Here is a 24,103-nt window from a genome sequence, read left to right as displayed (position 1 = left end):
ATTAAGGCCCTCCCTAAAGGTGACAAGTTTAAGGAGAGAAGTGCCCCTTCATCTTTCCCTGACCAACCTGTGTGAGGATGAGTGCCATCCAACAGATGTCACCCCTTGCCAGCAGCATCCAACACCCACCATATGACTGTGCCTTCTTTATCCCCAGCTTATAGATTACCCCAGCCATCTGTGCAGCACCATGTGTCTCCCTCAACATCCCACCACACCCAATGACAGCAATCACCATCCTGCACACATCACCTCTCTCCTGCAGGATCACACCACCTGAGGTGAGGGCAATTGCCATCCTATGGACCTCATTCCACTCAGCCAGCATCCCACCACTCCCCTCTCCCTCCTTCATCCCCTGTTGAGGAGCCACTGCAGTCATCTCCACAAGGTCCATCATTGCATGGTGACCATCACACATATCTTGCTCCAGCAGCTGCATATCATTGTCACTCCCCTTCTGATAACTACTCTCCAACCCCATGTCCTTGCCACTGCCCTCAGCATGAGTCACACAAGCACTATAGAGGATATCAGGACAATGAGAGTGATCATGGTGGTCCTTCACAACAGGGAAGAACTCACCAAAGGTATGTTGCTGGGTAGCCTACATGTACAATGAGACTAACATGCACAGTATGGTTGAATACATTTATCAAAGCCCTCCCCACAAGAGACATCATTGTCATGACTCTGATGACTCTGATGGACATTCCTATCACACCCATGATTGACACAACCACTACTAGGCATGTTTTCATCTCAATCAATTGCTTGCTACTGGCTCATGCACACACCAGTTCAACATGTTTGCATCATTAGCATGTAACTATGATACCCTGTGGCTGTATCATCTTCCCCCTGCATATCCTTCCTTTGTGTAATGTCTGCCATCATTCATTTCATCCATTATCCACCATGGTCTTTTTGTTACCATCATAACTACAATACCCTTACAAGACCATTCATTTTCTCCTCACACCTATGCATATTCAATCTGATAGCATACCCTATCATGATTACAGATTGGATTTAGGTGCAGACTGCTATGTGTGAGATAGGAATGTGAAATCCATGGAACCAGACATCCACTAGAGCTATGATGTCCATGTGAAGGGCATGGGGCTCTGCCCTAGGCTTCAGGGGGAAGAGTTCTCAGTAGCTACCAACATAGACATGCCAGAGTTGGTTAGAGAATCCCCTGGACATAACATGGAGAATCCCCAGCAGTGCTTGGAGAATCTCCAGAGTGGGTTGGGGAATCCCCAGCAGTGCTTGGAGAATCCCCAGATTGGGTTGGAGAATCCCCAGCATTGCCTGGAGAATCCACAGAGTCAGTTGGAGAATCCCCAGCAGTGCTTGGAGAATCCTCAGAGTGGGTTGGAGAATCCCCAGCATTTCCTGGAGAATCCCTAGCAGTGCTTGGAGAATCCCCAGGACATAGCTTGGAGAATCTGCAGAGTGGGTGGGAGAATCCCCAGCATTGCTTGGAGAGCCTCTAGAGACAGGAGTTGGTTGGGAAAATCCAAGCATTGCCTGGAGGATCTGCTGCATACCCTGTGGATCCCCAGAGTGGGTGGGAAAATTCCATTAAGACCTGGACAATCTTTGACTTGTATGCAATGGCCAACAGTGGAGATCACTGAAGCCTTGGGAAGCATGGTGAAAGTATGTCTGCTGTGCCTGGGCAATCACCATCACCAAGTATATTCTACTCCCTCCATCAGATGTCACCAATCTTTCCTTAGTGGTCTATGGCCATGCTTTTTCACATATTCATATTGTATAGAGTGCTCAGATCAGATGCCATGGAAATAGGTACTTGGCATGATACACACTCCTGTCAGCAACATGGAGGCTCCAAATCATTTTGATTGATCCTTCATGCTGTGATGGTGGTCTATTTAACTGGAGGTTCCCATGATCATCTTGGAATAGGTCTGTTTGGGCTGGATGCCCTGGGACCTGGTCCATTCAGGCTGGGGAAACTCCCAGGATGCACTGGGAACAGGTCCATTTAGGCTGGGGAATCCCCCAGGAGGCCCAGAGGACAGGTCCATTTAGGCTGGGGAATCCCCCAGCATTCCCAGAGAACAGGTCCATTTAGGCTGGAGATTCCCCCAGGATGTACAGGGAACAGGTCCATTTAGGCTGGGGAGTCCCCTAGGATGCACTGGGAACAGGTCCATTTAGGCTGGGGAATCCCCCAGGATACCCAGGAAATAGGTCTATTAACTCACTGGGGAAAGCCCCATTTGGACCCCAGGCACTCTGTTATAGATGTAATAATCCTGGAGAAAGTCCATGTCTGACACCTTGCTCTGGAGAATCTCCAGGCCCTGGTGAATCTCCAGCAGTCACTGGGAATACCCAGGTGGTCAACACCTATTAGGTGGATACATCTATAAGAATATATGAACCTAATAGGTCCCCTGGGGGGTGACTGAAGTGCCAAGTGACAGGTGCTATGGCACTCAAGGACAGCATGGACACAGACAATTATGGTGAGCATCCCCATAAATGTAGAAACCATCCTACACCCACACATACCAGACATATGATGGAGAGGATCACATGGCAATCATTGCAGCATCCTCCAATAATGATGCAGACAATATGATAACAGTCTGGAAACAGCCAAAGAGGGATTTGTAGTTGCAGCCAGGGCAGAAAGAAAGCTTGTTGTGGCCCTTGAATTGGGGCTATATGTGCCACAATACAATTCTTAATGCAACTACTCACCATTGCCTTTGTGGTGAAGCTCACCTACAATGTTGTGGTTAGTTACTGCCTACCCAATCAACTTAATACCAACTGCCCAAAGGCAGATCATAAGAAGGCCACTGTGGAGAATGATTTAATGATTGAATTCATCAGTAAGAGGCATAGAGTGACCTAGTTGACATGTACAAGCTTTAGTGGTGTCTTTTGATGTGAACAACAGGATGGAAGACTGGTCTAGGGGTATGTAGTCAGATCAATAACCAAGTAAGCAGTGTACATTGTGCTTATCTTTATGGAATGTGCTTCATATCATTGCTTCTAAGCCATCACCTCAAGCATATGCAATTTTATTATATCTTCATCTACACTCATATTATAGATTGTTTGACTCATTGATGACAGCCACAGTATGAACTACCATTGATAGCAATCTTTTGAAGTTTAAGTTTTGCATTGACACTCACATCACACCATCTTCACAAAGACTACTATCAATATTGATGTAATTCTAATTCTAATACTATGGTGTCTAATGCTAAAGTGGTGGGCTGCAAGCAAAGACAGTGAATAGAATGCCAAGTACTAAGAGTGACAAGCAACTTACCTGTAGGTGGTGGAAAGAGGGAAAAGGTGTTTGTGAGAAAAGTCATCATTGATATACTGAATGCAACTCACAATCACATGCTCATGTCACATTAGGTCTTGCTTAAGTGGCTACTACATGATCATGAGTTGCATTCAGTATATCAATGATGACTTTTCTCACAAACACCTTTTCCCTCTTTCCACCACCTACAGGTAAGTTGCTCATTGCTCTTAGTACTTGGCATTCTATTCACCATCTTTGCTCACAGCCCACCACTTTAGCATTAGACACTGTAGTATTAGAATTAGAATTACATCAATATTGATAGTAGTCTGCGAAGACAGTGTGATGTGACCATCAACACAAAACTCAAACTTGAAAAGATTGCTATTGACAGTAGTTTATACTGCAAGTGTTATCAATTTAAGCATTTGACATGAGTTGAACAACCTTCAGTTCCTCCAGTTAACCATATACATCCAGGTCCTCATGATTGTTACCAACATTGTGTGCTGATGTGTATCTTGCTGCTGCAGCAGTGGTGCTTATATCAGTTCTTTTCTTTTCTTTTTTTTGGTTTTCACAAAGTAAGTTGCTCATTTTTGCGACTGCAATTAATAACTAACAAACATCAAACACAAAAAATGCACCAATTTTCCATCAAAGAATCTCCCCCCTGTGGAAGATCCCTCAAATCTGTCATGTATTCAGGTATATTTCTGACACTGCATACTCATTACTATTGGCAGGTCATGTACTAACCCCATGTACATGTTTAATCAATCAACTATGCATCTTTAGGTCATTCATTAGCTGCCATGAATAGTTATCCTCCAATGCAATATTGCAGTTTTCTGGAATATTGCATGTCAAACAAAAGGCCCATCACCTGTTACTGCAATTTAGATGTAGTGATGTAAGTGGCAGATATGGTGATGAGCACTATTACAATAAAATGAGGGCAACCACAATGGCAAGGTTGATATTGAGAGTCTGTTTCTGGCAACATTCTTGTTGCAGTAGGTGACCAAATGCAGTGTCAAGTTAGGTAGTCTACTGTGTTGTCTGATAAAGCCTCTGGTATCCTCTGCATATTTAATGGGTTAGCTGGCACTTTGTGCCAGTAATTCAATGCACAACATCACCAGGTATGAAGCCATGCTGGTGTGTACTAGATATTTTCTCGCTCTGATTTGACACTAACTGGTATTCTAACAGAAGAATTTGTGTGGGTGGGTTCCCAAATGCAAAGTAGAAATACCCTGGGACCACCTTCCCAAAAGGTGAGGGTTACTTTCTGCCAGCCACCCACATGTGGTTGCAAGGCAGATCCTGGTGCAAATCCTCTCATGCAGTCATTTGGGCAGGAACTCAAGTGCACAGTGGAAGATGATGCCATGGGGCTCCCTGCAAAATATGTAAGTGGCCAGCAGTGTCAAGATTTGACCTTTCCTCATAGCATCTAGGAGGTGCCCTGGGATTGCCATCTGTTGTGAGTTCTAGATGAGCTGCTGCTGGACAGTGTGGACCTGTTGGACAGAGATTCACATCAAAGGTTATCCCAAGTATCCCAATGACTACAATGCATTGCCAGTCATTGTTATCTTGTCTCAGTAGGCTCAGGCTGCTGATTGCTGGTTGGCTGGAGTAGTTTGTGATGCCCTCCCTGTGTGGAGGCACATTGCATTTAAACCAGTGAAGACTTTGCAGTTCAGGTCTTCACAAACATTAAGCAGGCAACAATTAGGTGTGTTCTTGCACTCTTCCTTAATGAAACATTAAGCAAATGAAAGTTAGGTGCAATGTGTGCATTCTTCAACTCCCTCAAGGATATGCAAGCAGTCTGTCAAGTGCACTTGCACTTATATGTTGACCTGACAGGCATGTCCCCCATATTTGGTTCTCTGCTAACAAGCATTCTAGGCTCTGGGTGTACTGAACTTCACACAAGTAGCTACAGTGCTTCTGGTGGCTTGATCTGTAATCCTTGCATGACCCAATTGTTTCCAAGCACCCTGGCATTTCTCAATATCTCCTTGCCTATGTTCTTTTTTCCCTACTCTGTCTGATTTACCCTTTCTGTGCTGTGAAGTGCTCCACTGGCAATTTTGTGGCTTAATAATACAGGCCTAAGTCCTTCACAGTGAGCAGTACTCCTTGGCAAGCTAAACATACCTTCCCTTGTTGCATTGGAGGTGGACCAAACTTGCCCATATGGTGCCCTCACTACCTGTCTGATCACACATTGGGCTATCTCCAAGCTAACTATCTCTCATTGTGGCATCCCTACCATGTCTGTGGAAGATATCACTCATTGCTCTGTCCTTCACTCCCTTCAAAAGCTTGCAGGACATGCTACTAGGATCCTCCCCCTTCTGAAGGTAATTGCCCTTCCAAGTGACTTCCAATGCCTATACATTACATTTCATCCCTACCATCCTGAAAGAAATCAAAATGTCATTTCTGACATTTTGTCATGTGCAGAATACCTCCCACATCTTTCCCATCTTAAAATCTCGATACCCATAATCACTTCTGCCAATGAGCTTGCAGCATTTGTCACATTCCCAATGAATGACAAGTGCATAATCCCCATGAGAGACCTCACTTTGAGGGGAATCCACCCAATCCTTAGTACTCCAGATGTCTTCAATGCAATTGTAAGTTTTTCTCTGCACTTACTTCATTGCCTCTAACTGTTTTTCAGGGTCACTGGCATTTCCTAATGTTTGTGTGCTGTGTATTGCCTCAGGTAGACCCCTCCTCTTGATAGATACAAGGCGATTTTCTGCCCCTCCAGGGTCCTGCAATTGTAGGCAAGCCTGACTCTCAAGCAGACATGCCCCTTGCTGAAGTTACAGAAGTCATTGTCAAAGAGCCAGGACATGCATCCTAAACAACAAAGTCAAGAAAATGTGTAGTGAGAGGGGGAAGAGAATTGATGTACCATAGTCAATGGTTTGTTGCTCCTGCTCACCACAACATTGCAGATTGACATCATTGGGGGTGGTGACCCAGGGGTTGCTTGGACCTGGATCCACTGAGGGATTTTCACTCAGTGGTGGAGGGGAAGTGGTGCTGCAAGGGTGAGATTGAGTTATGAAACTCCCCTGTCACATATGGTTGAATGCCACCAAGCACAAGGAACCTAGCAGAGTCCCATCAAGCAACATGCCAAATCTAAAAAGGAAATATTAGCACATGACCCCTAGCAATGAAGTGACTTACCTGGAAGCAACTGCAGTATTTTTGAATGTCATGGCACTAGAATGGATTGCAACTGTGCACAAAGTTCAGCCTACTGATCGCAGTGTCCCACTGTATCCCTTATTTGGAACTGAGATAATCCATACTTCACATCCAATATGACATTCTGCATCATGAAGGGAGTATTCCCTTAATTTAGTGCAGAAGTTGATAGGAATGTTGTGCTATGATGCCATTAGAGAGATGGGATGACAGGCAAAGTAGAACCAAGTACCCATGGACCATCTTCAGACTGTGAACAAACCCTTCAACATCTACAGCAGGACCCTGTATGACTTATATTAGGTTGCCTTTAGAAATGTCCCACCCTTCTCCTTCAAGAACTGCAGTGTTGGTCAAGCTGTCACTTGGATGTTGTCCAAGCTGACAATGATCAACTCCTCATCATCAGCCCCATCACCATCACTGTCCTTACTGAGAACCTCTGGTACTTGAGCCTTGGACCTGCCCTTGTCCCCCTTGGCATCTTTGGTGTTGAATGCCTTTTTGATGTGCCACATGACCCCTATTTGTCTGAGGCTGCAGGAGAAGTATTGGACTTGGCCTGTGAGGTCCCTGTAGGGTCTGGTGAGGATGCATACTGCATCCCCTGGCTCTATGAAGTGCTCTTTGACTGGGGGATGGCATTGCAGTTGATCATGGGGGTCTTGGTTGGGATAGCTCAGCAGCACTCTGCATGATGCTAGGAAGATTGTAGGGACATCCATCTATGAGCAAACATCAGCAAAGGATTTTACTCCAAATACTCTGACTTGCCTGTTGTCTGCTGTTGCCACACAAAAGAGTCATGTCCTTGATCATGTTGACACTGAGTACCATGCCCTCAAAGTCTCCAGAGATTCAGGCAATTGAGGGGTAGGATTATCCAAATGAACAGCCACTGATTCAGCTTGGACATCCATCATGACATAGGCTACCTCATTGACAAACTCCCCAGCCTGAATCTTGCCATGATCTCCTACCTGCCACATTTGAGCAGAGAAATGAGTTAAGGTACATGTGACCAAAGTGGGATCCACATCCAACACAACAAACCATCCAATTTGCTCAGGAGTAGGCAGGCTCACTGGCACAACATTACACCTCTAAAAATACCCATGAAGAAGGCTGAAGTGGTACTGAGACCAGAGGCAGTGGGCAATAGTATGCCACTCTGGACTCAGGGTAAGGATTACCTCCAGGCCATGTTGGTAGGCCAGGTCCATGTCAAAAAGCTCCAAGTGGGCTGCAGAGTTCTCACCACCAGAGATGTAGGGCAAATTTCAAGGAATGACAAGAATGTACACTGAGTCACCTTTGACATGCTGTACATGGGTGATTTCATTCTTGAGGCTGTCTGTTAACAAGCAACCCCAAGAGCAAATTGGTATGTCACAGGGCTGCACAAAGGGTTCCATTGCTTCCATTGGTACCAGCATGATCTGTGGGACAAGATTGGCATGAAAGGGGGAAGCCTGAGTCAGACACCTTGCACACTGGGAGCTTCCACATAAATGTGGCAAGGGACTGAATGGAAAGTCTTGCATTTCAGGCCCTCCAGTTTGAAGTGCTGGAGGATGAATCCTGCAGAATGAGCTAATGGAGACCAAGTTCCCAAGTGAAGGAGTGGAGAGGAGACATGACATACTGGAGGGCAGCATGACCTTGAATACTCTTGGCTGAGCCTGATTTGTATCCACCTCCATATGATCTTTGACATTGCAAACTGGGCCCTGCTGATGTGCCTTCACCCTCCACCCTTCTGCACTCCCCTTACCACCATAGCAGTGGAAAAGACTTCTGAGCTGTTGAGTTAAATTCATGTGCCCTGGTGGAGCTACCTTGGTCACCCTTGGACAATGGTCCACTTCATTGTCTAGTTTGTCTTCCCCTTTGTCCTCTTTGTCCTCCAGTGCAGAAATATCCAGACATCAAGAAGCAGACTTGCTCATTCTTGGACACTTCACTGGGTGCAGAGAGCAGTGGGATCTGCATGAGCTTTTGCCTGATTGAGTGATTAGTGAGGGATCCAAAACTGAAGGTGAACATTGGCTTACAAGTCTGCAATGAAGAAGCTTGGGGGGAGAGGACAACATGAGAGATGTCGCCTGCAAGATACACAATGAATTGATTTACAAAGTTGCTTTGAGAAGTTTACTTACAGGAGGAAGAAGCCTGAGCAGGGGGGGCATTGCATGCATCTGGAGGATGTCAGTAAATCATGAGGATTTACAGGTTTACTTACTAGAGGGCTCAACAACACCACATTCAGCCATGGCTGCCCTAACAACCTCAACAGCAGTACCCTTCCAAGATACTTCAAATACTTGGTCAAAGGTAGACTTCCACTTGTCAAACTGGTACCTGCTGCTGAATTTCTCCATCTCCATCAAGAAATTGGTGAAGGAGAGGCTATCATCAGTTGCCCAATGCAAAACCAACTGCCATGTGGCAGCATCTTCCAACAGGGGAACTACTGGGACTACCTTAGCTTGTGTGAGCTCCCATGCAGCCTGGATGGCATTTATCCCTATGCCCTTCAGATTCAGTATGAGGATATTGGTCAGGCCTTACCATTCCTCCAATTTGAAGGTGATGCCCATGGCAGCAAGCTCAATTTTGACATTAAATAGAAGGGTGGTGTCAGTGACATCTTTTCACACAAACCTCTCAAGAAAGGCAAATGCCTTGTCATTGAGGAGAGTGGGGGTGATTTCAACCTTTGGCTGCATTGATAGCAGGGGCATGTTGTCATAAGAGCTGGAAGTAACTAGTGAGGGGGAAGTACTAATGAAGCAATATAAGGTGATGATTTCTGCTATTTGAGGAGGTGGGTGCTAATCTCAGCAAGCAGAACTGCTATTTTCCTGGACAATAGGACAAAATATGGAAGAATGGTCTAGGGGTATGTAGTCAGATCAATAACTGTGTAAGCAGCATACATTGTGCTTATCTTTATGGAATGTGCCTCATATTGTTGCTTCCAAGCCATTGCCTCAAGCATATGCAATTTTATTATATCTTCATCTACACTTGTATAATATATTGTTTGACTCATTGATGACAGCCACAGTATGAACTACTGTCAATAGCAATCTTTTGAAGTTTAAGTTTCATGTTGATGGTCACATTGCACCATCTTCACAAAGACTACTATCAATATTGATGTAATTCTAATTCCAATACTATGGTGTCTAACACTAAAGTGGTGGGCAGTGAGCAAAGACAGTGAATAGAATACCAAGTACTAAGAGTGATAAGCAACTTACCTGTAGGTGGTGGAAAGAGGGAAAAAGGTGTTTGTGAGAAAAGTTGTCATTGATATACTGAACACAACTCATGATCACATGCTCATGTCACATTAGGTCTTGCTTAAGTGGCTACTACATGATCATGAGTTGCATTCAGTATATCAATGATGACTTTTCTCACAAACACCTTTCCCTCTTTCCACTGCCTACAGGTAAGTCACTTGTTGCTTCTTAGTACTTGGCATTCTATTCACTGTCTTCACTTGCAGCCCATCATTTTAGACACCATAGTATTAGAATTAGAATTACATCAATATTGATAGTAGTCTTTGTGAAGATGGTGCAATGTGACCATCAATGCAACACTGATGAGCACTGTACAATTTCAATAATATGAGTGTAGATGAAGATATAATAAGATTGCATATGCCTGAGGAAGCAACAATATGATGCACATTCAATAAAGATAAGCATAATGTATGCTGCTTACTTGGTTATCAATCTGACTACATACCCCAGGACCATTATGTCTGTGCAGGACCCTGTAACCCATGATGTTGCATACTGTCACCACACACAGGTAGGTTGCATACTAACTCTGCATACATGTTTAATCTAATTAATTAAGCATATCTAGGTCTCCCTACCTGGTTAGCAGCCATTGTGGCAATAATTTTTTATTGTTTTCCAATCTGAATGTATGTTTCCAAATGGCTTGATGACCAATTGACAAGGTCACAAAGCTAGAAACCCAATGTCATCAAGATGTGCATGAGTGAGTCCAACCTTAATCCAAATGTGGCTCCAATCTATATTGTCTAACATCCACCATATTCAATTCATCAATAGATCATTGTAGGGTTACATTCATTTTATAGTTGCTTATCAATCAGTGGCAGTTGTTCTTATTCCTCCCTTGCTACTCCATAGTGCCAGCCTGTTGGCAGCATTGTTCTCAAGTCATGTATGCTGATAAATTTTCTTTATATAGGGTCTTGTTTTTCATGATGTATGAATCATAGCAGAGGATGAACAGTGCCTGGCAGGGTCTACTTTGTTTTATTGCAAGTATGTACTGGTCAATGGCAATTCATCTTGTTCTTCTACTCATTCTAGGATATAAAGCAACTGCAGCCTGCCCAGTCTTGTTTGCTACTTGGCCATTGCCCATACTCATTCTTGTGCTGTGACACAGACATTCCTATACTGCTTCATTTGTGAGCTCACTGTCTATCATTCTAGGTATGACCACATAGTGGCATATGTAAATTTTGTACTAATACCATTACAGGCTGCTGTTATGCCTGCCTCACCCATCCTGATGTGGTGCACCTGTGAAGAATGCATCAAGGAAAACAGCAGGGGTGTTCTCATGGACTCCCATTGTTTGTTGCTGCACCTGAAACACATAAAACAGCGAAAGTGAATCCCATCAAGCAGATGCCCATAACCACTGAATCACTACTTTGTGCTCTAGATAGAACTCTTCCAGAACATGTACTTGAATCATCAGAATTAGCCTCTCCTTCAAATGACCTAGCTAGCCATTTAGTGGGTCTTACCATCACCAATGATGGGCCAAACTCCATGTCCCATGCTTCTAACATGTGGAACAAGGAGTTCCAGCAGATGGGAGCCACTGCCAACATCCTGGCTGGTCCATGAAACCCTATTTCTATCACTTCCAGTATCAGCCAATCTCTCCACCATCTCATGAATACATTGAGCTCCTCCTGCACCCCCACAAATGCTCAGCCACCATTGTTGACTGTCAAAGCCATTCCACATGATACCCACCCTCAGATCAGGAATGTTTGTCAGCAAACTAGCAAGGCTATGAAGGTTTTATCAAATATTGACTCCTGAATACAAAGATGTTCCCACCTTCTGCTGGATGGACAAAGTTTTACTACCATCAGCAGAGAACTTAGTCTGCTCTGCCAGGCAACCAAAAACATAAAGTGCTGTGCCAATTGCATAGTTGCATGCAAGAGAGTGGTCATCAAAACTATGGATGAGCTAGAATCCATACTCAAAAGTAGGCCTGTGACACCATCCCCTGAAGACTTTCAGCCTGTACCTTTCATGGCTGGTGTGTAGTGATTCTAGCCCTAGCTCTGAACTCAAGGTGACACTTCTGGCAGATGACCAATATTGCTCTCCTGTCAATCATATGGACACTATTGCACAAGTCACACTGGTCATTGGCATCATTTGCAGTATAGTAATGGATGTCAGTACTTGGGCAGGCAACTTTATCATGAATGCCCTTTTGCTTCTACTGTTCCTCACACTCAAAGAAACCAGTGGACAACTTAGTGTCTCTCATGAAAACATCCTTGCACAAATCCCATTGTATATTGCTAGCATCCTTGGCAAATTCAAGCTCACAGGCAACACCATTCCTTATGCTGTCTGCAGTTGCCATTGCACATATGCACCAAAATATGCAGATGACTCCAAGATTGCAAGTTACCCCCACTGTACCAATTGTCCTACACCCAAGACTGTCTGTGGTGAACCACTGCTGGATGAACAATCTGATGGTCAGCTTCATCCCAAGAAAGTTTTTCTGTACCATGACTTCAAAGACTACTTCACCAGCCTCCTTTCCCATCACAACCTCAAGAGTATGATGGACACAGTTTGCAATGACCTTGCAAAGTTTCTCCACTCATCACCACCTCACTTTGTCATGAATCCCTTTGAAGCTGAGTTCCTCTGCCAGTTTACAGGTCCCCAACCAGGTAAACTCTTTCTTGACAGGGGAGATGAAGGCTGCTATGCTTTTGCACTACATGTCAATTTCTTCAACCCAGAGGGAATGTGTCAGCATGGGGCAACCATATCTTCAGGAATCATATCCATGGCTTGCTTAATTTACCACTGGACATCTGCTACAAGCCAGAAAACCTATACTGAGCTGGTACATTCTGTCATCAGGACACTGCAGACAAAAAAAAAAACTTGCTGGCATGGATGCTGGGGATGGGGGTGGACATCATGGATGTCAACAGCACTGAGGGTGAGAGTGTTAGTTGGGTCTGTGCAACAGAGGGTGCTCACCTGTCAGGGCTGTCATTGTCAATTGCATTGCCACCTGTCCATGTACAGTACTTGGTGGGACTTCAACAATTTTCAAAGTGTTGTGATTACAAATCACTGGATTTGTAATCACAACCAGTAAAATTTTTTCAAGTCCCAACACTCTGCAGCAACAAAATGAAGGTAAAAGTTTGCCCACTGATGTGCCACACAGCATTCCCCCAGACCAGCAGCACCTCATCTTCACTGGCAAACAGATTGAAGACAGGCGAAGATCCAGGACAAGGAGGGTATCCCTCCCAACCAATGACATCTTCTACCCCTGTGACTTCTATGTTTACTTTTTTTGTTTTGTTTACTAACTATCATTACCAACCCCCTGTGTACATGCCCACAGATCACCTGCTCACACTCGCTTTTGGATGAACTGGCTAGTAAGTACCTATACTCAGTTACTTTTTTGTTTCATCTCACTAACTATAGTTACAGGACCTCTGTGTGCACACTCACACTCATGTACACCTACACCTGCACAGCATGATTGCATGCACTACTTGGTATAAATACATTCATTGTCTAATTATTCTGCTTGTACACACCCACCTAGCATGCCCTAACAGATAGCACCATGCACCCTTGTAACTTTTTTGACTTTTTGACTTCAATAAATAGTGTGATGAGAAAGAAAAGTGAGAATAGTTGGAAAGAGTTGTAAATAGTATGTCAATAGTAGAATTAGTCTTTTGTGGATTTCCTGATGCTGCTGATCCATGACATACTATGAAATGGCTTGATGATCTTATGCCACAAAGTGATGAATATCACCGCAGCTCTTCTGATTTTCCACATGATTCCATGTCAGGAACCTGCCAATCATTTGACAAAATGCCTCTTACTTAAATTTATCCTATCAACATCATGCCAACTATCATCACAACAGCATTATGGGCAGCCATGGTAGTCAGAAACCCAGGATGGCAACAGCCCAGCAACTATACACTCTTGTCATGGTCCATGTATGGTTTGCTCCCCTCCATCACAGTCTGCTTTCTTTTTCCTTTCTCTTCTCTTGATACACAATCCACATCAAACCTTTGCTTCCCCCATGGTAAAGACTCACCTAAAATTCTCCCTTTGGCACACTCCATCACTCTATCTATATCAGCCTGTCATTGACACTAGTACATTCTTTTACCATTCCACTCGTTCATCTCAATTGCCCACTTCAACATGTAATACACTCTTTATTTATCATGTTCTCTGGGAGACAAAACAGTGTGATATGATTGAAAATATTTAGCATGTTAATATGGAATCTCAGTAGCATGTTTTTGCACATAACAAATATTGTTTCAAATGTCATGTTTATTAAGTAAACATTGAGCCCATAATCTGATGTTTTGTGGGTCAACATTGAAAGATTTGGTTAAAGTTTATTAGTATTATCACATAGGAAACATTTATCATTGACTTGTGATGTTCTATATAACATCACATGTTCTCTAATGACCAGTGTGTTTAAATTATTTCATGGTACAACATTTGATGAATCCATTACATAACATGCAGAAAACAGTACTAATGTCTTTTTTGATGACTGTTTTTGGTTTTTGGTGGTGGGTCATAGTAATTGTTTTTCACCAGTAAAACATTGGAAATCTACTGTGCCATGTTCTCTGTCAGAAAAGCCATTCAATACATAAGATTATTTCCACTTGTTTAAGCAGAGAGCATGTGATAAAATAGAGTATCTTTTGAAAGAATTTTTTTCCCCATGTTTGTGCAAAGAAAATTGTAAAATGCTTGCTGTGCTGCCTTGGGTTGAATTTCCTCCGCAAAATTGAGAAGCATCTCAACATCTGCATGGGGCCATACAGCTCACAACTTCAGCTGAGGCTCAGAGCTTGAACTGACTGATGGGGCCTTTCCTTTTGACCCAGAACCCCTACCTTCCATCTTGCTGTGAAGTTGATGTGAGCAGCAGGTCAGGGACATGGAATGGTCTAGCCTGCAATAAAGGTCAGTTTGTTGAAGTGGCATATCATACTATGCATATGTGGATAGCTGTGATTCATCACCTGATCAGTAAATACCACAGTTGCAGATAGCCCACAACTATCAACTTAGAAGTCCACTGAACTCCACACAGAGTTGGTTTGTATATGTTTTGCATAAGGAAGCAGATATTCTGTTACTGTTCAGGCCCTAAGTTAGAGTTGACTGCCACTCCAACCATTGGTACTGGTGCAGAGGCAATGCAAAATGCATTGTCCTCTAGTGCCACCACTGGCACACTTATTGCATCTTTGTTTTTCCTGCTCACACTTGCTCTGGTACTTGTCTGTCATTGTGCCATAGCTTGTTGCACTCAATGTTCATCAGGAAATCCACAAAATACTAATCCTACTATTGACATACTATTTACAACTCTTTCCAACTATTCTCACTTTTCTTACTTGTCTCACTATTTATTGAAGTCAAAAAATCAAAAAAGTTACAAGGGTGCATGGTGCTATCTGTTAGGGTATGCTAGGTGGGTGTGTACAAGCAGAATAATTAGATGATGAATATATATATATATACCAAGTAGCACATGCATAGGTGGACATGAGTGTGGGTGTGCACACAGAGGCTTCAACCAGTGAAGATGAGGCGCTGCTGGTCTGGGGGAATGGTGTGCAGCATGTCAGTGGGCTAAATTTTTTTGAGGTACTTGTTGTGATTACAAATCACTGGATTTGTAATCACAACACTTTGAAAATTATCCAAGTTCCACCAAGTACTGTGCATGGACAGGTTGCAATGCCATCAACAATGATGGCCACAACAGGTGAGCACCCTCTGTTGCACAGACTCAGCTAACACTCTCAACCTCAGTGCTGTTGACATCCATGATGTCCACCCCCATCCCCAGCATCCATGCCAGCAAGTTTTTTTTTTTTTGTCTGCAGTGTCCTGACAACAGTAAGTTTTTTTTTTCTTTCTTTCTTTACCCCCACAACATCCTGACAATGACAGCAGCAGTCACTGTCAGTGGAGAACACCATCTTGATTTCTGTGGCAAGGTCCACCCTTGAAGTCCTGTGATTGTATCCCATGTGTTTCCCCACCACTTCTCTCGCTTTTTGGATGGCTTGCTCTCCCAACTAGTCTGTCTCGAGGGATGCCTTGTTCATCCAATTTGTCCAGTGGTTGTTAGGATATCTCAATTTCTGGGGTAAGGTTCACCATCGAAGTCCTGTGATTGTATCTCATGCATTTCCCCACCACTTCTCTCACTTTTTGGATGGTTTGCTCTCCTGACTAGTCTGTCTTCAGGGATGCCTTGTTCATCTAATTCCATCCAGCAGATGTTGAAATATCTTGATTTCTGTGGCAAGGTCCACCCTCAAAGTCCTGTGATCATATCTTGTGCATTTCCCCACCACTTCTCTCTTTTTTTGGATGGCTTGCTCTCCTGACTAGTCCATCTCAAGGGATGCCTCGTTCATCTAATTCTGTCCAGTGGTTGTCAAGATATCTCAATTTCTGTGACAAGGTCCACCCTTGAAGTCCTGTGATTGTATCATGTGTGTCTCACCACCACTTTTCTCACTTTTTGGATGGCTTGCTCTCCTGACTAGTCTGTCTCAATGGATGCCTCAATTCCATCCAGCAGTTGTCGAGATATCCTGATTTCTGTGGCAAGGTCCACCCTCGAAGTCCTGTAATTGTATCTTGTGTGTCTCATCACTGTTTCTCTCCCCTTTTGGGTGGATTTCTCTCCTGACTAATCTGTCTCTAGGGATGCCTCATTCATCCAACTCTGTCCAGTGGTCATTGAGATATTCCCAAGTTTTGTAGCTGCTCTTTCTCAACTCATCAATAGGGCTACTCTCATTTAATTGATTTTGTGCTGGACTTTATCCTGAATACATTGATTTCTATTCCCTACCTTTGTGCTGAACAAATGATGTTGGTGAGAAGTTGGATAGTAGAAATAGTGGGGAAAATAGCATAGATAGTTGAAAGATGGTCAAAAGATAGTACAAAGAATAGTGTGGATGGTAAATGAACCTACTAAAATGACTATTCTGTCTTTTATGACTATTTTAGTGCAAATAGTACAAATAAGACATAAAAAGTATGAGAATAGTATGAAAATAGTAATGTGTGAATTTCCTGATGATTTTCAAATGGTGGCTTGCCAACAATGCCAACTCTCACAGCTCCTCATTTTGTTGGTGTTAGCAGCCATTTGTCTGATGATTCCACAGGATGGAGTGCTGGTAACAGGGCTAGTGCTCAAAGTTCCTTTGCCACTAAATTTGACCATGGATTGCTTTATAGACTTGCATTCCCTACCACCCACATCAGGAAATTAACACATTACTATTTTTGACCTTTTTGTGACTTTTTTTGACTTTTTTGTGACTATTGTGACTATTTGTGACTTTTTGGCAAAGAACCTACTATCTGTACTTTTTTTTTGACCATATACAGCATTTTGAAGAATGAAAAGAGGACAGAATCTATTAAGACAACTAAGTGATGATATATCTAAGCCAAGAAGACTAGAAAATGTCTGAAAATTCAGAGATATTGAGCCATTGGTGTGATGCACACTGTCTGAGAGAAAAATCACAATATCTCTTTGGAACCTCCATCAATTTGAATGTATGTGGTATCTACTGAAAGCTATGAATTAGGTCATTTGAACAAGACCAAAATCACCAAGAAAAGTGCAGCCATGCCTGCAGGACATGGGTAATGATAGTAGATTCCTTTCCAAAAAGTCACATTAGTCACAAAAAGTCAAAAATAGTCAAGTGTTATTTTCCTGATGCAGCTGGACATGCCCAAGCTTCTGCCCATGGCTGAGGTTCAGGATCGTAACCGCGTCCGAATTTCCACGGGCGGCGAAGCCGCTTGGAGGGAGTCCTTTGTTAGTATGGCGAGCAATGGCAATAGCGGTAGTGGACAGTATCTTATCACCACAACCAACTACAGTGGTGATGCCGGAGCCCTCTCCCCCATGTCCGTCCGTCCGTTCACACCTTCTGAGACCTTTTCCTTCCCTAAGCCTCCAGTACCGTCGTCGTCCACCACAGTACTGGCTCATCAGGGGGTTGGCTCATCTAGCACGTCAACAGCAACGCTCGTCCAGCTCAGCCCACCACCCCTAGCATTCCACCATGAGCTGGCGTCACCTCCTTCTCCAATTAGCGACACTGCAGCCGGCCTTCCATCTGTGCCTGTGATTGTCGTGAATCCATTCGAAGACCCAGTGCCGGCTTTCCCTGACATAGACACAATACGCCGTCCATTCATGCCAAACATGGAGGATGAACTCCTTGTATTAGTCCGAGACGTCGTACGGATCTTTCAGGTCTTCGATGATGGATGGGCCTTGGTGGAGAGGATCAGCGCCAATGCCGTCGTAGCTGGCAACACTCACAGCCAGCAGCAGCGAGGCTTGATCCCAGTGGACTGTTTCAGAGAGATGGGACAGGAGTTGCCTCCCTTCCTTGCACCAAAGAGGTTGTGCGATTATGCGACTCCACACGGGATACGGGCTGCTATTTGAGTTTTGTTTTGTGTGAAACAGTGTGCGTGAACGCTACATATAATTCGTGGGTGCCATTTCTGATTTCTTTCGTATGAGTGCTAACATTGGAGTTGCAAGGCTTACTGTCCACGTTGCTCATTTTGCTCGTGGATGTGGAGAAGTCTGCCCGTCTGTCGTATACCCACCTTTTCCTTATTGCCGCCCGCTCTTTTCTGTCGCTTTTTGCTTGGAGGAAGAACTACTGTTCTCTATCATCTGTTTGTAATCAGTACCATCATTGTCATGGTCCATGTTTCTGTTGTCCTAACTCCGAGGGGCCCGTTCGATTCCCCCAGTGTCTTTTCCTACGCTCCTACGTTTTATTCTTTGTTGGTGCCGCTATTATAACAATCAAGTACTAGGGTAGACGTCAGCTACTCGTATATTAGTCAGTATGAAATCCGCGATCGATGATTGGCCGAAGCGGAAACCGACCCCAGGCCTTGAGCTTGATACGGTATCGTGCACACAATCGCTGGGTAATAGTGACCACCGGAGTTTGTACTCGTGGTCCAGGGTGGACCGGGGTTTGGACTGGTACTCATCTTTTCACGCAGTCGGCATTTCCCAAGTTTGCTGTACGCCCTCGGCTATGTCCGAACTCAAGCTAGATTTTTCAAACTCAGGCCTCCATGATCCATTTACCATCCACCATGTGGTCGAAGGCAGTCATCGCCTCGTTCAACGCCATTCCTCAGAATGCATGTGACAGCGATTATTTTGGTCCCTACAACAAGCTTCTTCATACACTCTTTCCTCCTGACAGTGATTTCGCAGTCGGGCCCGTGTTCTTCCGGGATTCCCGGCAGGCTCCTGTCACCGCCGTGTTCGAAATCTATCTGGTGGACAAACCGGTTTTAATCCTGGAGTTGAGGGTTCCAAGCTATCTCGATCTTCCGTCAACGCGTCAGGTGGTGGATGAGGAGATCAGAAGTCGCATGAACGGCATGGTTTGTAAGTGCTCTGTATTCGAACGTTCCCCATCATCTAAACATGTACTTACAGCTGCCTGCCCCTTAGAGACACTCCATGCCATCAGCGCGCTGGGCACGAAGTTGTGCTTTTACAGTCTCAATACACGGAACAGGTCTGCACAGATTGTGCCCGCCGCCATCCCTCGCCACCCTACCGAGATGAACGATACTGCGCCTGCCGACCATTGGAACTATGACATCTTGGAACCTGCTGGAGAAGAACGATTGCGTCTCATTGTAAAACAGATCATGGACGGGTGTGCGGCTCTTAATGTGTAATAGTTAGGCATGTGTATTCCTGGACATCATCAGGTCAGGTCTGTAAACGCTTTGTTGGGATTGATCATGCCTGACTGGTACCCCTGGTTATGTTTTTGTCACTGTTTGTGATGTTGTGTAGACTACATGGAAGCACATGGTTGAATGTGTGCATGTCATGGACAGTGGTGTATGTGGCTTGTATATGTGTAAGGATTTGGTCTGATGCTGGTGACCATATGATTAGATGTTGGTTTCTCTATGACAGGTCTACTGTTTTTCTCATTTACTTTTGATCTTGACCTGTATGGATACTCTGACATATTTCATGCCTAACCTCTACCCTATAAATGTGGCTATGTAGTGTACTGTACAGGGACTTGTTTCCTATCTTGACATCAGACACTATTGTCTGGGAAACCTGAGTAGAGTGAAGAATCCTTCCCCTTGTGCTGTTGTTAAAAGTGTTCTACTTCATATCAGTGTCACATTTTTTCCCTGAAAAACAGGGTCTTACCTTGAATTCAATAGCAAACACACCTGATACCTTCTTGATCATTCACAGAGCTGATCCACTGTGAAGACAAGAGTAAGTATCATATACTCAATAAAAGAAATGGTTACAGCAGTTCCCAAGTGTAATGAGACTGTGTGAATTTTTTTGAGTCATGCATTGAGTCATTCCAAATTGGGAATGAGGTGTGATAAGTTGTGTTGTGCACATCCCCTACACCTCTGCATCAGCATTCTCACCACTATGGACCCCACCAATGAGCCTGATCCAAGAAAATCTCTGCCAAGACTCCTACAAAGAAAGCAAAGCATGGCCACAAGCAGAAGCAATCCAATTCCCCATCTTCCCTGAAGTGCCCTGCCTCAAGAAAGAAGAAGAAAGCAAAGAAATCAATGTTGAAGACAGCCATATTCAATATTAGCAACTCAGAGGATAGCATTGCTGAACCCCCACCACAATCTATCACAGCACACCTACACCTTGAGATGTCTGTCAAGGTCTTGGCCCAAACATGAGGTAAATTGACATCATCAACCTCTGTCAAACTTACCCAGTGCAACCCTTTTATATTCACAGTCAAGGATACTTTTGATATCTTCATCAATGCTGTTGCTGACACTGCTGATACCATGCCATGGCATCTGGCAGCTGAACAGTTGTGCTGGCAATTTGAAACTCCCACTAATCTCCAGCTCAAACTCATTACAAATGAGGTAGGATATCAGGCAATGATCAATGTTGTGAAGTCACACAAGAAGGCTCAAGTTATTTTTCTGTATGTGCCAAAGCCCATTCCACATGAGCTTGTAAGCAATGTTCATTTCTTCTGTGAGTGGCAAGTGCTGAACTACTACAGCCAATGATTGAGAAGAAGGGAGGGAGAGGGAAAAGCTCAGGGGCAGCAAGAGAACTTGATGACAAACCACTGCCTGACTTGTCTATCAAATTGCAAATTGATTCACTTCATAACTGCTCTGCAAACAAGCTCAAGGAATTACAAGACAAATATCCTGTTGGGAATCATCCCTGCTTTCCAAACAAGTGCATATATGCATCAGGGGGACTCTTCTGGGAGCTAACCCCACATCTGCCTTCAAATTTGGGCAAACACCATCACTGCAAAGGTATGTCATAAGTGAATATTCATTCAAATACATTGCTGACAACCCTGATAGCCACTAACTGCAACATGTGATGCCCCACCAATGTCCAATCACTTTACAAAGGTATCTGCTATTCCTGCTAGCCAGATGCCAGTGGACATTCCAAATCTGATCCTTGGTGCATGGAACAAAGACCACCATAATGTGCCTGGGCCTCATGGCCTTTGGCATGTGCCTGGCCCCCATCCCATGTATCTGTTTGGCTCTTACTTTCCTCCTCCACCAATTTCCTATGGCTCATATGGCTACTATATGCCAAACATGACATCTCCACCTGTGCCAACCCCACCACTGCCTAGTCAAAGTATGACCATCTTCTCTTCACCCAGTTCCACTATGATGCACAGTGTTTCACTCTCAGAGTTTTGTACAAAGTATTGGCTGTCAGCACATACTCAAGAGAAGTTGGAGAAACTGGACTACATACAGTGGCTCACAAAATTGTCCCAATGTTTGGATGTTTTTTATTAATCATGGTGTAGTGAGTGAACTATCATTATTGAGTCCAAGGTGTTGGTGGATGGATCAAAGCAGCTGGTCATGGCTCTCTGATGACCCATATTACATAATATTTGAATAGAAACTGATGACAGAATACCTAAATGAAAATGAGAGCTCATTGGGACAATTATGTAACTTTGTGATATACTGGGGATGTAGTCCTTGGGAACACATATAAAACATGGTGAGATGCTCACCAATGCTTACATAATGTATCACATGGTCTACTGAATGATTTGTCAACAAACAAACAATGCCAAACAGTGATTTTGCACCACTGAGCCCCCTTGCTTTAACACAAGTCAAGAAATCACCATTCTGGCTCATCAAGGACTTCCTCTCAGGGCAACCTCAGCAAATGCTGGGGTACACTATAGTATAATCAATAGGATATGCTATCAGCACCATTGGTCTCTTCAGAATCCTGCTGGCAGTCATCTCCTGCACTGTTTCCCCACCAATGCCCCATGTGTCCTGGAACTAATCAGTACTGTGAGAGCTGAGAATGATGTGGAGGTCCAATCTGGCATTAATCCCATCATAAACAAACCATTCACCCATTAACTACTACATCATAGCTGAAAAAAAGCCTGCCTGAAGGCTCAAGTGAAGCACAACCCTCCTGGGCACTCCCAGTATCATGGGAGGGTTGGCCAGTCTGCACTCTGAGCTGAACTTGGGATCACTGGGAAGGAGTTATTTGGTCATATAAGACTAAAGGAAATATCCAGTGCCAGATAGAAGGCCAGGAATGTGCAACCTGCCAGCTCAGTAGCATATCCTTCCCATGGTAGCTGGAGTGAGAGAGGGTTTAGCTTCACCCTGACCTCCATAGCAGTTTCCCCTTCACAGAAATGCACTAGTTAATGGGTGAATGGTTTGTTTATGATGGGATTAATGCCAGATTGGACCTCCACATCATTCTCAGCTCTCACAGTACTGATTAGTTCCAGGACACATGGGGCATTGGTGGGGAAACAGTGCAGGAGATGACTGCCAGCAGGATTCTGAAGAGACCAATGGTGCTGATAGCATATCCTATTGATTATACTATAGTGTACCCCAGCATTTGCTGAGGTTGCCCTGAGAGGAAGTCCTTGATGAGCCAGAATGGTGATTTCTTGACTTGTGTTAAAGCAAGGGGGCTCAGTGGTGCAAAATCACTGTTTGGCATTGTTTGTTTGTTGACAAATCATTCAGTAGACCATGTGATACATTATGTAAGCATTGGTGAGCATCTCACCATGTTTTATATGTGTTCCCAAGGACTACATCCCCAGTATATCACAAAGTTACATAATTGTCCCAATGAGCTCTCATTTTCATTTAGGTATTCTGTCATCAGTTTCTATTCAAATATTATGTAATATGGGTCATCAGAGAGCCATGACCAGCTGCTTTGATCCATCCACCAACACCTTGGACTCAATAATGATAGTTCACTCACTACACCATGATTAATAAAAAACATCCAAACATTGGGACAATTTTGTGAGCCACTGTATATTCCTGGGAATAAAGTTGTAGAATCACTCTCAGAGGCAGACTGGAAGGGCAGCAGACTCTCCATTCTTATATCCCACTCATTTTTAGCAGCACATTGGAAGTTCTGTGAGGCAATCTGTGCAGGCACTTGGGAGTAGTCAGCCATTCATGCCATGTAATATTGTGTCTAGTGTGCAAATGTCATGTGTGCTCCTTTTTTTCCTTGGTGCTTCAAAAATTGCAAGTCAAGTTTCTCAAGCATTTCTCAAACAAAAAGATGACTAGACTCTTCTACTCTTCTACAGAGCAGACTTGAAAATATCCTGTAAATCTCTGGTGACTACACTGTAATATAACCAGCATGGCATATCCACTCCTGACATTTCCCAGCAGTGATGTAGCTTGTTGCCTCAAGGAGTGTATTGATGGGATCTTCCTCCCCAATGCAGATGATGAGCATGGTGATGGAGATGTGCCTTTACTGTGATATATTATGAGCAAGTTCAAGAAATGGAAAGAAAAAAGACAGGAAACACAGGTGGTGAACAACTCCTCAATTGGGTTGAGATCTGGGGAATATGGAGGCAAGAACATGAGAATACAACCTGTGGAGGATAAATGAGTGATGAAACAGAGTGTAGATTGTACTTACCAGCTTCCCAGACTGCAGCCTTCAATGTCTTCATTGTGATGGATGCAGCAGTTGTCAAGGACAATAACAGACCTTTCAGTGGGGAAGGGATTCATGGTGGGCAGCTACATTGAAATA

The 24,103-nt window shown here is 43.9% G+C and overlaps 6 protein-coding genes across 6 annotated transcripts; 4 read left to right on the top strand and 2 right to left on the bottom strand.

The window, feature by feature from the left end:
* Positions 1–28: 28 nt before the first annotated feature.
* Positions 29–753, bottom strand: F5J12DRAFT_786412 (uncharacterized protein; the record flags this gene model as incomplete). Its single annotated transcript, XM_051743444.1, has 3 exons — positions 29–521; positions 586–607; positions 630–753. The coding sequence occupies 3 exons, from the start codon at positions 751–753 to the stop codon at positions 29–31; spliced, it is 639 nt and encodes a 212-aa protein (XP_051595377.1).
* Positions 754–4,554: 3,801 nt separating this feature from the next.
* F5J12DRAFT_786411 (uncharacterized protein) lies at positions 4,555–6,206 on the top strand (the record flags this gene model as incomplete). Its single annotated transcript, XM_051743443.1, has 6 exons — positions 4,555–4,728; positions 4,770–4,802; positions 4,928–5,057; positions 5,795–5,970; positions 6,018–6,041; positions 6,084–6,206. 6 exons carry the CDS (start codon positions 4,555–4,557, stop codon positions 6,204–6,206), a joined length of 660 nt encoding a protein of 219 aa, XP_051595376.1.
* A 706-nt stretch (positions 6,207–6,912) lies between these two features.
* Positions 6,913–9,303, bottom strand: F5J12DRAFT_786410 (uncharacterized protein; the record flags this gene model as incomplete). The annotated part of the gene is made up of 11 exons (XM_051743442.1): positions 6,913–7,284; positions 7,387–7,662; positions 7,753–7,802; positions 7,872–7,913; positions 8,045–8,152; positions 8,205–8,463; positions 8,501–8,664; positions 8,719–8,757; positions 8,802–9,086; positions 9,131–9,168; positions 9,224–9,303. 11 exons carry the CDS (start codon positions 9,301–9,303, stop codon positions 6,913–6,915), a joined length of 1,713 nt encoding a protein of 570 aa, XP_051595375.1.
* A 1,532-nt stretch (positions 9,304–10,835) lies between these two features.
* On the top strand, positions 10,836–11,472 carry F5J12DRAFT_786409 (uncharacterized protein; the record flags this gene model as incomplete). The annotated part of the gene is made up of 5 exons (XM_051743441.1): positions 10,836–10,875; positions 11,003–11,024; positions 11,050–11,071; positions 11,099–11,192; positions 11,285–11,472. 5 exons carry the CDS (start codon positions 10,836–10,838, stop codon positions 11,470–11,472), a joined length of 366 nt encoding a protein of 121 aa, XP_051595374.1.
* A 6,214-nt stretch (positions 11,473–17,686) lies between these two features.
* On the top strand, positions 17,687–18,418 carry F5J12DRAFT_966230 (uncharacterized protein; the record flags this gene model as incomplete). Its single annotated transcript, XM_051750010.1, has 1 exon — positions 17,687–18,418. One exon carries the CDS (start codon positions 17,687–17,689, stop codon positions 18,416–18,418), a length of 732 nt encoding a protein of 243 aa, XP_051595373.1.
* A 674-nt stretch (positions 18,419–19,092) lies between these two features.
* On the top strand, positions 19,093–19,692 carry F5J12DRAFT_966229 (uncharacterized protein; the record flags this gene model as incomplete). Its single annotated transcript, XM_051750009.1, has 2 exons — positions 19,093–19,393; positions 19,445–19,692. 2 exons carry the CDS (start codon positions 19,093–19,095, stop codon positions 19,690–19,692), a joined length of 549 nt encoding a protein of 182 aa, XP_051595372.1.
* Between the last annotated feature and the right edge of the window lie 4,411 nt (positions 19,693–24,103).

Source organism: Pisolithus orientalis (genome assembly GCF_024613125.1).
Source record: "Pisolithus orientalis strain OTSU chromosome Unknown F5J12scaffold_56, whole genome shotgun sequence".
In the NCBI taxonomy this organism is placed as follows: domain Eukaryota; kingdom Fungi; phylum Basidiomycota; class Agaricomycetes; order Boletales; family Pisolithaceae; genus Pisolithus; species Pisolithus orientalis.
This window is presented reverse-complemented; position numbering and strand designations above follow the sequence as displayed.